The sequence below is a fragment of the Gymnodraco acuticeps genome, unplaced genomic scaffold (assembly GCF_902827175.1).
Source record: "Gymnodraco acuticeps unplaced genomic scaffold, fGymAcu1.1, whole genome shotgun sequence".
Taxonomy (NCBI): Eukaryota; Metazoa; Chordata; class Actinopteri; order Perciformes; family Bathydraconidae; genus Gymnodraco; species Gymnodraco acuticeps.
In genome coordinates this window covers 261,803-276,786 of record NW_022990029.1, presented here as the reverse complement: position 1 = coordinate 276,786, position 14,984 = coordinate 261,803, and the positions used below count along the sequence as shown (strand labels likewise).

The window sequence follows — 14,984 nt, the reverse complement described above, 5'->3', positions numbered from 1 at the left end:
GAGCCGGTATAATTCCACGCGTGAAAACAAAATAAAAATTGGAATTATTTTAGTGTCTTAAAAGTAGACTGAGTTATGAAGGGTTAACGTTACATCTTAGGATCATTTGTAGTCATGTTCTGTATACATACTAACATATAAGGGTATACTTAGTGTGGTTACTCCATGTTTACTAGCTATAACATTAACGTTACATCGCTCTTTTTCACTTCTTACTCAGTCAGCCAGAGATATCACCATGAGATTAACAAACCTGAAACATCCATTTCTTGACTGCTGGTGATGACATTGTTGTCAGCTGCTGATACTGCTGCTGCTGATACTGCTGCTGCTGCAGCTTGTGGCCTGCTTCGATGACAATAACTTTCTAATATCCATAACTGTGTAGGCTATTAGCTTAAAACTCGTCAGGCACTAGGAAGGATCACTTCTTCTTCAGGGCAGGATACGCAGTACGCAGGCTAATGTCCCACAGTGGCTGCCTCTCTGGTGGACTCCGGTACTGCACATTACTCCCGAGACGTTTTTTAAAAAAAAATGTAATTACATTTTTTTTTTTTTTTTTTTAAATTTAAGTGAAACATCCGGGGCTTTTCAGAAAACATCCGGGGCTTGAGCCCAAGTAGCCACCCCCTAGCGCCGCCACTGCTCGACATTAACGACTGCCCGATGGTCCGGGGCCATCTAGTATTTAGCTCGGGCAATGAAGCCTCACCTGCTGGTTGCCCGATCGGGCAATGAAGCCTCACCTGCTGGTTGCCCGATCGGGCAATGAAGCCTCACCTGCTGGTTGCCCGATCGGGCAATGAAGCCTCACCTGCTGGTTGCCCGATCGGGCAATCTATTATGCCAGTATCATGCAGCTCGCGGATCCAGTAATGAGTGACCCGACAGTAAAACTAAACATATCTATAACTAGTTTAGGTAGTTTGAGAGGTCATTAAAATAGCTACGTGTGATATTCTAACCTGAAGTGTGTGCTTTGTCCGCTCACCGCTGCATGTGATCATGCAGAGCTGCGTGTCGACTCGTCAGCAGCAGCTGATCTCTCTCTCCCGTCAGATTAGACTTCACTCGCGTTTATGTCCATATCGATCAGATCCAGCTAGTTCTAGCTAATGATATGACTACCTGCTTATTAAAAGACACCTAAACAATAAGTGTCGCTATGTATGCAACTGGGTGAGGCCACAAAGTATAGCGCAGCATTATGCATTTGTTTACATGCCCACCGGAACCCCCAGGCATTACCAACAGATCAACGCACAATCAACCCATACAGGACATCTCTTTCTCCACATTAAGTGTTAGACATTATAATGGACTCTTCTTGTCTGTCACATACTATTCTTGTCTGTCACATAAGTGGCGCAACTGAAGCGGTATTGCGCTAAAGGGAAATTATTTTGACCGGACATTTTGACCGAAGAGATTTAGATTTGCCGGCTAACGGGAACTCTGACGTCCCCATTTTGTGTGCTTCGCGGATGCGCTCGGCTCCTCTCGACTGCTGCTCGGTCAGCTTCCGGATGAGGAGGCATTCGTTCGACCAACTTACAGTAGATAACGTTACAAACATTTTTAACAGGGGCCATAATAGTGTAAATAATTTTAGTTTTGGCAGTTATAACTGAATGTAATGTTTTCTACTTTTTTACATCTGGGAAGGCATCTGCCTTCATCAGATGGAAAGTGTCTTGACCAACAACTTAAGTATTTCTTATAGCTATTCAGGGCATGCAAGCGAGCAAACACAAACAAGAACAAACAAACAAGTGAAATGAAGAATACAATTGAAATTGTACAATATAATATTGTGGTGGTTCATCTTATAATTCAGTCTAGAGAATGCACCAGACAGCATCTAAGACCTACAAAAATCAAAAATGTTCTAGGGGGAGGCCCCCCAAGCCCTTTGTGCGTCATTTGGTCCGCGCGCATTTTTCAGGGCAATCTCTATTGGGCTCAGGGCCATCTGTAAATTAGCTTAGATGGCCCACAGGGCCATCTCCCAAAATCCTTAATGTCATGCACTGGTATACGTGTGTGTGTGTGTTTGTGTAATTTTGCGTTTGTGTGTATTGTGTTTGTTTCCCGGAGAAAACCCTCATGAGAAACACCGGCTGTTGTTATGCCTGCTTGTAATTATGCCGTTACAAGCTTCAAAGTTGTATTTATCATCTGAATTTGCCGAAACAAGTTTAATATTCTGAAAGCCAAGACTTTGTTTAATTGAAATCAGATGAAAACAAACGGACCCTGCCGTGTTATTTATGATTACTATATGCGTAAATTCATAATGTCAGCCGGAGGGAGGGGGGGCGGCGCTGCGGAAGAGCAGATTGCGAATGAGAGGTGCCTGTCTTCGTCCCTTTACAAGCTTCAAAAATGTATTTTTCGTGTGATTTTGGAAATAAAAGTTTCGCATAAAGCATAAAATGAAAAATAATAATATTTAAATAAAAACATCTTATAACAGGATTAAGAATCAGCCTAAGAATTCAATGCCAAAATTGGTTATCGGCCTGCTTAAAAATTAGTAATCGATCAACCTCTAGTTGAAAGCTCATGTAGAAGCTTGTTAGTGGACGTGGAGTTGGCAATATTGTGTCAAACTATTTATTTCCAAGGACGAAAAAGGAATTTGATGCCTAACCTGTAAACCAACATGCCCCAAAAGGACTTCAGATGAAATTATAACACGCAACAGAGCCCCCTCCATGACGACTCCATCAACAAATGAAGACACTGTGATATGATGGAAAGTTCCAGAAAAGAGCTAGTAAAGAAATTAGCAAGCCTAGGTGGAGAATGATGCTCATAATTCACATGCTGCTCCTCCTCTCCCCCCACCACTTGTCTCTCTCCAAGCAGAGAGCTGGAATAATGACTGGGGCAAAGTGAGAGCATCACAGGATTGGCGTTGAAACAGTATTCCCCCATAGCGGAGTAGTGACTGTACGTGGGTGCTGTAATGCCTGGATTACCTCCAGCAGGCCGCGGTCCCAGCCCTCCCCTTTACAGAACTACCATCTGTGCCATTCAGCAAATCCCAAGGTCCAGCTTTCATTCTCTCATCCTGCTCCTCATTACATCATCTCATCATGCTTGCTCACTCCGCAGGATCGTGGGAGAATCACACTTACGCACGTTTGGACTTCCTCTGTGTGCTGCAGTACTCTCCGAAACAACTCACAGGCCGTAAATAAGTCTTAACACTTACATTTAACAGTTGGACAGGCAACACAGATCCTTTGATGAGGCATTTAACAGTTTATCGCAACACAACATCCTTGCTGAATGGCATTTATTTAGCTCTTCCTGAATCCTGAGCTCTCCAATAGGCGCGTTCACACCGGAGTACTTTTCCCCGTACTTTTCCCTTTTAGTTCCGTCAGTTCCTGGGATTTTGCGTTCACACCAAAAAGAGAACTTAGTTCATTAGAATTTTTTTCCCCCTTTTCAGTCCCTGCTAGAGAGCAGGTACTTTCCTGGGGAGAAAAAAGTTCAAATTTCTGGGCGAATTGCAAACCACGCCCCGTAAAACTCTGAAAAGTTTTGTGAAGCCGCCATTGTATTTGCTGGCATTAGCATTATTAGCCCAGCGCACCAACGGAGCGAGACTAACTTATGGCAACACAAAAAAAAACATGGGAGTGATGAGGAGGTCTCGGCGTTCTGGCGATTTACTAGCAAGGCTTCAGTAGAAGCTGCGGGGACTTCGGGTGGCAGTATACGCCGTGAAGTTGTTTGCGGCCTGCCAGTAAACCCAAAGCAGAAGAAGACGAAGTGACGTCAGCGGCTTCATTTGCGTAATCTTTCCATGGGGAACTAAGTGCTGGGAACTAAATACGGCAAAGTACTTGGTGTGAAAGCGGCTAAAGACTACACAAAAAGGCCTTTCTGCCTCTCCTGGCTTAAGATGACGTATTAAAGAGGACATATTCTGCTCCTTTCCAGGTTCATATTAGTATGTAGTGCCTCTACTTGGACATGTCCCCACAGGGCTGCCCCTGGCCAACTTGTGGCCCCAAGCAAAGTTATGTGATGAGGCCCTCTGTGTCGCGAGTGGCGACCAGGGGGGGGGGCGCATTTGCGCATCAGATGAGGCTCCCTCCGCAAGATGAGGCCCCGTGCAGTCTGCGTGATCTGCTTGTCGGGAAGGGCGGGCCTCTGTCCCCATGCTTTAATGTTCAAAAAGCTCTTTTGTTTTGTCTTTATTGTTCTGTGCTGCAGCACCTCTTTTCACCCTCTGTCTGAAACCAGAGCCCAGTCTACTCTGATTGGTTCGCTGGCCAGCTCTGTTGTGATTGTTTAACTGCTTAGAGATGTATCATAAATGTTCCGTCTCGTAGCGTATAACGCACAATGCGTGAGAGTGCTAGACAGTAGAAGTGCAAGTGTTACATAGTGATGTCACTATTTTCAGGAAGTAAACAAAGGAGTCCAATGGAGGCGTTTCAGAGGGGAGGGGGGGGGGAACACAGGAATTTTAGCCTTAGCAGACCATTTATTTCCACTGCACGGCTTAGTACAGTATGGTTAGGCCTTGGTAGGCCAGGCTCACTTTATGCTGCGTTTCCATTACAGTTTAGGAACTGGGGCAGTAACTATAGTAACGCAGTGTAGGCGGAGCCGTGACGTCATCTTCAATGCGAAACACAAAACCAACATCAGCCGTTAGCCGTTAGCTGTTAGCCCTCAGAGCTCACAGCTCCTCATATCTGTTCAGAAACTAGACAAAAGTTAAACAAGTACTATAACTCCAAACTACACCACTTGGGTCCCGAGAAATATTAGTGTGAACGAATAAACTGTTCTCAAAATAAAACATGTTGTTGTGCAGATAAACCTTTCTCAAAGTGTTCTCATCAGAACATTTGTCAAACAATGATACCAAGTGGTGGGGACAAAATTGGCCATTTCAAAAAGCGTCCCCAGCGTAAATGGCACATGTGCAGGGGTGCACATAACTTTGTTGCCCTAGTTCTCAAAGGAGCACCTGGAGATGTTGCTTGGTGCTCATCCTTAAAATGAAATAAACCGTAACTTTTAAGGGGGTCTTGACTTTATTTGCCAGACACACGGCACTGAACACAGAACATGCAGAGGTGAACACAGAACACACATGCAGAGGTGAACACAGAACACACATGCAGAGGTGAACACAGAACACACATGCAGAGGTGAACACAGAACACACATGCAGAGGTGAACACAGAACACACATGCAGAGGCGAACACAAGACAACATTAGCACGACCAGTAATCCTACAAGCTGTCATCACTACCCTCCTGACTGTTCTCCTCACTGTCTTCCTCTCTGTCAGACATGGTAGCTGATGATGTAGGCCTACTTCTTCCTCTCTGGTTGAGTCTGCGATTAGCTGCTTGCATCCACAAGTCAACAGCTGGTTTTGGGTCGAAAGTCTCTGTTGTCATCTTAGACAAGTGGATGTAATCAAATAAGTATGTGAACATAACCAATAACCTACCATAGCCAATAACAAATGAAACTTATTTTATTTGTGTTGTTCATTCATATCTTATTTTACCTTACCTCCAGTTTTAAAGGATATCTTTGGTTACTGTCCTATAGTATACATTGGAATGATTTAAAACCTGTTCATTCCAATAATTATAAAGGAGTGCCTTGGAAATATGTGTTTACATAAATTGTGACCAAACCGTTTGAATTTAGACTAAGAGTCCTTTACCTCACTGAGCTGTAGTTATCAGCTTCTCAGTCTGACTGGAGAGGACTCTCCCTCCACATTATTGTAGAAACATCTTCTTCTTATATCCGTTAGAGCAGCTAGCACGGCACCAGATTCTAATAACAACAGCGCTGGTACCGGTGCACCCTCCCTCTCTCCCTCGCTCACTCGCATTTTGGCTGTGAGCTGCGGGCGCCAGATAAGCCAACATCCCCCATTTTCATCACTTACAGCGCCCATCGTACAGGGCAAATGAAACGTGTAACCGGGGTGAAAAGGGTGTTACATTTACTTAATTATGAATATTGTTACATCAAGGCCGAATATTAGGATGAGCCCCAACGGTCAAAAAAAAAAGTTCCCTCCCAGAAGTGCCAGCGCAGCACCTCCCCAGATCTGGCGCCCTAGGCGAACATCTAGCCAGTGCTACGGGCCGACCCTGAGTTCATATCATGGTTCATATGCAACTCGCAAATATCTTTTTCTCTCTCTCTCTCTCTCTTCTCTCCTCTATTTTCTCTTCTCTCTCTCTCCCTCTCTCAATGTTGGTACGCAAATGCGCTTTGTTTCAAATGACCCGGTGCGCACCAGTGATGTGCAGCCCTGCACATGTGGTTAAAACTAACTAGTATTTGATTATCAATAATATGCTGGTTATTTGTTCTATTCATGTTGTTTCTTTGGTCTAGAAAATGTCACACAATAGTTAAATAACCCAAACGTTTATTTATGTTTGCATCACTGTTTGTATCACTGGGGAGGCTGAGGGACTTTGCTTTGGGGAGGGAGCTGGTTCAAGTCCAGCAGGGGGGCCTTCTGGGAAATACAGAGGCACCCTTGAGCATATCTCCCCAGAACAATAATGTATGTGTTTTTGAGATTGTGTGTATGCAACAACACAGTGAAAACTATGTATTTCCCAAAATAAAATAAAAATAATAAGCAAATTCTCCCTTCTATACTAAATATCTTTGCATTTCATTTGAAGAGGTCACCTTGGGCTCTGTGCGTATTTCAATAAGTGATACAATTACGAGAAGATTAGTCAACAGTGAAACAAAAACATAGCTCTAATTCAGTTTACCATTACATCAGAAAGAGAAAGCAGAAATGGACCTCATAACACAAGTTTCCGTTTTGTTCTCTCTCTCTCAAAACTCTTTCTACTTCCGTATTTCTGTCTAGGTTTCTCTTAAGGCCCTGACACACCAAACTGACACCAAAGAACACGTCCCGACGGACCCGATTGTTGTGTCGCCTCACGTCTCCTGCGTCTTGGCCAAAAAGTCGCACTTGAAAACACCGCGAAGACTTCAGCAGATGGCCAAGTAATACGTACGCACTGCGCATGTGTGAGTGGCAATAACTCTCCTTACCAGTAGTGTGTATTCTTAATTCAAAAGAGGCAACCGGAAGACAGACTGCGTGATATATACAAACAACAAATAGCGTGCATTCCATTTTCACTCTCGTCCATCACAGACTGTTTCACAGACTGTTTCACATAACGACTTATAATCGAAAACATGTTTAGTGCGGTACTGGAAAATTAAAAATAATAGCCGTCTGTGTGTGCCTTCTTCACTTCCGTTTCGCTTCTCATACACTGATTCGCTAAGCTGAACAGCCAATCAGAGTGATTTCTTTGGCCGACGGCTTCCCGATTCAACATGTTGAATTGGGAGGCTGTCGGAAGGTGTTGGCACGGCCGAAAAGACACGACGGTGCTGGACACACCAATCTGAGTTAGGGGTGCAACAACTAATCGACTTAATCGATTACCAAATTAGTTGCCAACTAATTCAGTCGTCGATTCGTTGGTGACGTCATCACGTGTGTTTTACGCGCCGTTAAGCTCCAACGTTATTGGTCTTTTTATCGGTAATGGAGACATTTAAAAAATATATGTCATGTATTATTGCTACATAAGTATTATATCGCAGTCTTAGTGTCGCCAACTCGTTTCTAATATTCAAAAAGACAAACAAATGCGTCTATGATGTATTTTCGATCTTTCCAATCCAGACGCGACCTCTCTCCCCCGTCTGTGTCCGAGGGGGCGGGGCAGTTTACACACACAAGGCTGCTACATGCAGCAACACACTGCGGAGATGGCGGAGAGAACGCGCTCTGAGGTGTGGTTCAACTTTACCCGTCTCGATGTCGACAATACTCGTTACCAAAAGTGGAATAAGAGTTTAGCATGTAAGGGCGGTAACACGAGCAATTTGTCTAAACATTTAGCAAAAGTGCACCACATCCAGACGGAGGAATGCACCGGGTTCGACTGTCTTTCTAGCAGCTCTGTAGCCCCATCCACGAGTAAGGTTTCCACGTCAGGTGTTATGTATGCTAGCAGCAACACACAGAGTTAACTACATGATACAAACATGGGTTCATGATTAGAGGTAACTGAGTTATTTAGTTTGTTAAAGTTTCAGCTATTCTGTTTACAGTTCTGTCATCAGATTATTTAATATGATTTGTTAAAACACTGTTGTTTCTTTTGATGTGAAATATTATGCATTTAATTTAAATAAAAAGCAATGTTAGTTTTGTTCAAAATGTGTTTAGTTAATGTAATAATATATGCATTTTTTAATCAAGTATTAATCTTTATTGTCTTCATTGTTAGTTTCCACATGCCTAAAACAGCCTCAAGCTAAATCTAAAAGTTGATGGCTAAATAAGAGCGTTTGAGAAATTGTGCAAGGCATAATAGTCTGAATAGTCGATTAATCGTTTCATTAATCGATAGATTAATCGATTATCAAATTAGTCGTTTGTTGCAGCCCTAATCTGAGTAGGGCGACAGGACGCTCATCGACGGCCAGACATCTATCGACGGCCGAAATCGGCCCGGTGTGTCGGGCCTTTACTTCTTCAAACAAAATCGTTTCAAAAGGTGTAAACCAGAATATGACCAAACCCAAGGCCTATAATGGCACGTTTCCACTGCAGGCCTCGCTCGGTTTGGTTAGGCCTTTTAGGCCCGGCTCACTTTAATGCTGCGCTTCCATTACAGTTTAGGAACTGGGGCAGTTACTATAGTAACGCAGTGTAGGCGGAGCCGTAACACCGTGTAGGCAGAGCCGTAACTTCATCTTCAATGAGAGCCCCAGAAAAACAACACAGCCGTTAGCTCTTAGCACTCAGAGCTCTTCATATCTGTTCAGAAACTAGACAAAAGTTAAACAAGTACAAACCACAGACTGCCTGTGTCATGGCGAATACAGTCGCTGGTTTATTTATGTCTGTATAGGCCGTTGTTGTGAGTGTGGACGGTCGGAGCATATATAACGTTAGCTTAGCCAAGCTACATTTAGAAAACACGCATTTTAAAAAGGGTTTTTCGCCTGCCGTCTGTCTGCAGACTTGTCAAAGCATTAATTCATGGTTTTTACTAACCGGTATCAGTATGTTGTTACTTCGGCATCATTTTGAAACGTGTATTACAATTAAATCACGGTCAAATATGTTCATCTTGTTGTAGTTGTAGCCCCCTTGCCAGCAATTCTCTCTCTAGTTTAGCATACTCAGCCCGACTCAGCCTGGTTGTTCATGGCCCTAGAACCACGATTTAGTCGGGCCAGAAAAAAGGTGAAAAAGTAGCCCTGGGCCAAAACTAGGCCAAGTGGAAACGCAACCAAAAACGGGCCACGCACGGCTCGGCACGCTTAAAGCGAGCTACCCGCTGCAGTGGAAACGCGCCATTAGTAGCTTTAGAGCTTTTAACTGCATCTCAGTCTTCAGGGTCCACGTCCTCTGCAGACTATGATATGGTTCTGAAATAAACCGTCAATAAGTGGACCTTGATTTGAGATTATAAAAAAACCTGTAATACAGCCGATCTCCAGAACTGAGTGAAACCCTGTGGTGACAAAAAAGTCATGTAGGATGATTCTATTATCAAGGTCATTATCTTCCTAAACCATTAAAAATGTAAAGCTATTTAAAAGGCAAGGTTGAAGTACATTATATAGGTCAAGTGTTCCAACAGCTTATTAACTTAAAGGTAGGGATGGGTATCGTTAAGGTTTTAACGGTACTACTAATTTTATCGATACCGCTTATCGGTCCGGTCTTTTAACGGTACTTTTATCGGTTCTTTTGGAGAAAAAAAAAAAAGGTAAACTAACTAAACTAATTGTGAACAAAACTAACATTGCTTTTTATTTAAATTAAATACATAATATTTCACATCAAAAGAAACAACAGTGTTTTAACAAATCGTATTAAATAATCTGATGACAGAACTGTAAACAGAATAGCTGAAACTTTAACAAAATAAATAACTCAGTTTCCTCTAATCATTAACCCATGTTTGTATCATTGAGTTATCTCCGTGTGTTGCTGCTAGCATACATAACACCTGACGTGGAAACGTTACTCGTGGATGGGGCTACAGAGCTGCTAGAAAGACAGTGGAACCCGGTGCATTCCTCCGTCTGAATGTGGTGCACTTTTGCTAAATGTTTAGACAAACTGCTCGTGTTACCGCCCTTACATGCTAAACGCTTATTGCACTTTTGGCAACGAGCATTGAGACGGGTAAAGTTTAACCACACCTCGGAGCGCGTTCTCTCCGCCATCTCCTCCGTGTGTGTGTGTTGCTGCATGTAGCAGCTGCGTGTGTGTAAACTGCCCCGCCCCCTCGCAAGCAGGCGGTGGAGAGAGATCGAAAATACTAAAAATAATCATATAAGCATTTTGCAGTCTTTGTGCGTATTAGAAACGGAGTTGGCGACACTAAAACTGCAATATAATGTTTGTGTAGCAATAATACATATGACATATTTGTACATGTCTCCAGTACCGCTAAAAAGACCGCTAACGTCGGAGCTTAACGGTACCACGGTCTTTAATAATTCAGCCCCGGGGCCCCTTTAATACCGGGGCTCGGTACCCATCCCTACTTAAAGGTCACCTAACATGCTATTTTTAGACAATAGCATAGGTCTCAGATATATAAAAATTAGGGCTGTCAAGTTAACGCGTTAATAACTTTTTATTAATAATTATTTTAACGTGCGATTTAACGTGCGATTTAACGTGCGATTTAACGTGCGATTTAACGTGCGATTAACGCATGTGTATTTGTCCTCGGCCCGCCCCGTAGTTTCAGAGCCCAAAGGCTTGACGTTGTTGTTCTTGTTAGTTGGATGGTGGGAGATTCTATTGAGAGATATGGATACAAGACAGCAAGCCAAGCACACAGCTGATGCTGACAGCCCCGCTCCTGCCGCTCGCTTGCGGCAGACAACACTTGAAAGTTTGCCGGGGAGACACCTGGACACTTCTAAGAGCAGCAATCTTTCAACAGCAATAGCTAAATGGGTGGCGGTGGCTACAGCTTGCAGGACAATTAACATTGTGGAGGACGAGGGACTGTGTGAGATCATTCGGATCGCATCCAACGTGTCGACTGCACATCACAGCGCATTATTTTGACCCAAGGTGGGAACTTCATTCTCATGCCTTGACTGTTATGAAGACAGAGGAGCGGCATTTCGCAGACAACTGCAAACAGGCTTGTCTGTTTGAGCAACTGGCTCAGTGCAGAGAAGTACACAGGGTTGGGAGGGAGTGTAAGAGAGAGAGAGGTTCCAGGTTGTTGTATTGATAATATTCAGGAGAATATTTGTCATTGTTCCAATGATAAACAAACATTTGCATAAAGCAGGGCTTCTCAAACTCCGGACCGAACTGATTTTAACAGATCGGCAGCAAATCTGTATCCGCTCATTGTACCCCTGTTTTGAAAAGATTTGGGTACGGAGGAAGAGAGAGGGTTTTATTTTCTGATGCTGCATGAGTTCCCTGACACACCGGGGACACAGTTATGTATAAAAGACATCAACAAGTGACTTTTGCATGATAGGTCCCCTTTAACACAGTATAGCCTAGTCACAGTGGAGAGATATAAAGTATAGACTCAAATATACTTAATAGTCCCTTAATGTAGACTAAAAAACGTTTGGAATTTTTAACATAATGCTGATAAGACACTTTTGTAAAAATTAAATAAAATGTCAGAAATGTTTCTTTTTGACTTTCTCTTCATAATATGAGCCAGTGTTTTGCCTCATTGGAATCCACTATCAATATAATATTGTCTCTGTATGAACTTCCAGTGGAATAAAGTGTGGAATCCAAAACTCGAGGCACTTGAAGCCTATTTTTGTACACACTTTAACTGTTCATTTCAGAGGGATGCACTTCTAATTGTGACCTTTAGCACTTTTTACTTGTTTCGTGAGAATAGGAAACCCTATTTATATATTAGTTTAGGTAGTCATTTCTGATAGCCCTTAGTGGAATTTGGTAGTCTATATTGACCCTTAAATGTCCCTCCAACAAACAGTTCATTGACTTCCGTTGCATGCTAACATAGTAGCCTACAGTCAAATTAAGTGAGACACATATGTGTATGCAGTACAACTGCACGACTTCACGAATCAAAGATGATTATTTTTCTTTTTGGGATTCAAATCATGTGATAATGTTTTGCATGTGTACCAAACATGTTTTGTTAAGTCTCTGCTATAGGATTTTTTTAGAGTGGAATATCTCTGAAGCTCCACAATACTTTATTCATAATGGTATTTAAACATGTTTAGAATTTAACAAATATTGTGCTTCCTTCGATTTTGCAAGAGTGCATCTTGCAATATTATTGTTGTGTGCTTCATTTTGAGATCATACAGTATGTCGTTTTTTCTCACATGAACATCAACTAGTCTGCTGTACCCTCAGCTGCAGGTGGTCTTGGAATGTGTTGAGGCGTTTCTTCAGCCATGGGTTTCTGCTGTTGTTGTCTCAGAAGGTAAACAGTGTGTTGTGAGAAGGTAAACAGTGTGTGGTGGAGCCTACCTGATCTTGTAGTTGGGCAGGGTGTGTTTCTTCTTGATGACCCGCTTCAGCTGGTTCACTATGATGGAGGTGAGCTGGGGCAGAGGCCTTCCTTCAAATTGGGACTTCACCTCAAAGTCCACGAGCGGGTCCTCGAGAAAGGAGAAGGACCAATGGGAGAAGGGGGTGCGCGTGAACTGCAGCCTCAGCCTCCCCACCACGCGCCTCATCTTCACGAACAGGTAGGCAGACTTCCCGAACACCAGCTCCACGTCGATGGCGAGGTGGAAGCCGCCATTGTATTCAATGTCCACCTCAAAGTTGAGCTCCTCGGGCATGCCGTCCTCGTTCAGGTGAATCGGCTTCATAAGTTTGGCCGACTTGAAGACCGGCAGAGAATTACCCAGGGATATGTCCCTGAGACTGAGTCCCTCCAGCAGCCGTCCTGCGGTCTTGGTCTGCAGTAGCTCCTCAAACTCCACCTTAATCTTTTTGGTGAGCCAGTGTCTAACCACAGGAGTTTCTTTGAACTCTCTGAATAGGAACAGGAATATAGCATTTAGGAAATGGCAGGTCTCAGCCTTGGCCGCATCCCCGGGCTCGTGGGAAGGCGGTGTCGGCTGTTGTTTGGGGCTGCCGCCGCTGACAGCCGCTTCCTGCTGCCGCGCGGACACGGCCTCTTGTTGTCTGGATGCTGTACTGTCCGGCTGCTGCTGGCCTGGCTCGGCATGTTGGGTATTAAAGTAATCCTTCAATGCGTTATCAGGCAGTACTTTGACATACTGCACTGTCCTGCCTATGGGCTCAGGGCTTCTCCGGTATATCAGCAAGAACTGTAATATCAACGTAACGACTGCCCCGGAGAACGCGGAAATCAATATTAAGTAAATCATATCGAGCAGCTGCCGTATTTAAGACAATGTGTTTTCATAATCAAAGGTTTAGCCGTGTTAACAAAGCAAGTTCCACCTGGTCGCTCATAAAGCTGCCATATCATCTGCTTCTTTCCTGAGCTCCAGGCTCCTCACCTGATTGGACAAAAGGAATACGTCGCTGTGCGTAATGACGCATGCAGAATGGGTTTCTTATGATGCGTTCAGGGTCTGTCGGATTAACCAATTGTCGACAATGCAAAACGTATTCTGACAATATCAAGCACGATATGTCTGTTATAAGTGTATCTCCAACCTGCCTTGACGAGAAGTGTGTAACCATAGCCGACTAATACTGCTGCAAACACTTCTCTTAGATAATACTTGGTTTAAAGGCAAGTCAAGTTTATTTATATTTAGCTTTACAAAAATAAAATACATTAAAGGTGGGGTAGGTACGTTTGAGAAACCGGCTCGAGATACACTTTTTGTTATATTCCATGCAATGCTCTTAACATCCCGATAGCAATGAATATCTTAAGTGCTTTGACAAAAAATCCATAAAAACAATTCATCTGTGGAAGCCGTGGTACTGTAAAAAGCACGACCAATCATTTTAGCCGGCCCGTTCGTGTGTGTTGGAGGAGGGGCTTCTAGCGCACTCGAGCTGGTTTCTCCAAAATTACCTACCCCACCTTTGGCATTTAAAAACAGTCATTAAAAAGCAAAGATAATAAAAGAAACATTAAAAGAAAAAATACATGGATAAAAGTTACAGTGCAGTCTAAGATATGAATAGCTCAATTAAAAGCAGCGACAAAAAGAAAAGTCTTCTTGCTGGATTTAAAAGTAGTCAGAGTTGCAGCGGACCTGCAGGTTTCTGGGAGTTTGTTCCAGATATTTGGAGCATAATAACTGAACGCTGCTTCTCCATGTTTAGTTCTGACTCTGGGGACAGAAAGCTGACCAGTCCCTGAAGACCTGAGAGATCTGGATGGTTCATAATTTAGCAGGAGGTCAGAAATGTATTTTGGGCCTAAACCATTCAAAGCTTTATAAACCAGCAGCAGTATTTTGAAATCTATTCTTTGACACACAGGAAGCCAGTGTAAAGACTTCAGAACAGGAGTGATGTGATCCACTTTCTTAGTGTTAGTGAGGACTCGAGCAGCGGCGTTCTGAATCAGCTGCAGCTTCCTAATAGATTTTTTAGTGAGACCTGTGAAGACACCATTGCAGTAGTCGAGTCTACTGAAGATAAAAGCATGGACAAGTTTTTTCAAATCCTGCTGTGACATTAGTCTTTTAATCCTATATATATTCTTTAGGTGATAGTAGGCTGATTTAGTAACAGTTTTAATGTGACTGTTGAAACTCAGGTCAGAGTCCATGACTACACCTAGATTTCTGGCTTTATCTGTTGTTTTGAACATTGCACACTGAAGCTCAGTGCTAACTTTTATACGTTCTGACTTGGCTCCAAAAACCATTACCTCAGTTTTATCTTTGTTTAATTGGAGAAAGTTCTGACACATCCAGTCAT

The 14,984-nt window shown here is 43.2% G+C and overlaps 1 protein-coding gene across 1 annotated transcript in view; it reads right to left on the bottom strand.

Moving 5' to 3' along the window:
• pdzd8 (PDZ domain containing 8) overlaps positions 1–13,608 on the bottom strand; it is a 50,400-nt gene extending 36,792 nt beyond the window's left edge. The window contains exon 1 of the mRNA XM_034214998.1: positions 12,591–13,608. Coding sequence (XP_034070889.1) covers positions 12,591–13,462 — 872 coding nt within the window. The 5' untranslated portion in view covers positions 13,463–13,608. The remainder of the gene's footprint in view (positions 1–12,590) is intronic.
• Between the last annotated feature and the right edge of the window lie 1,376 nt (positions 13,609–14,984).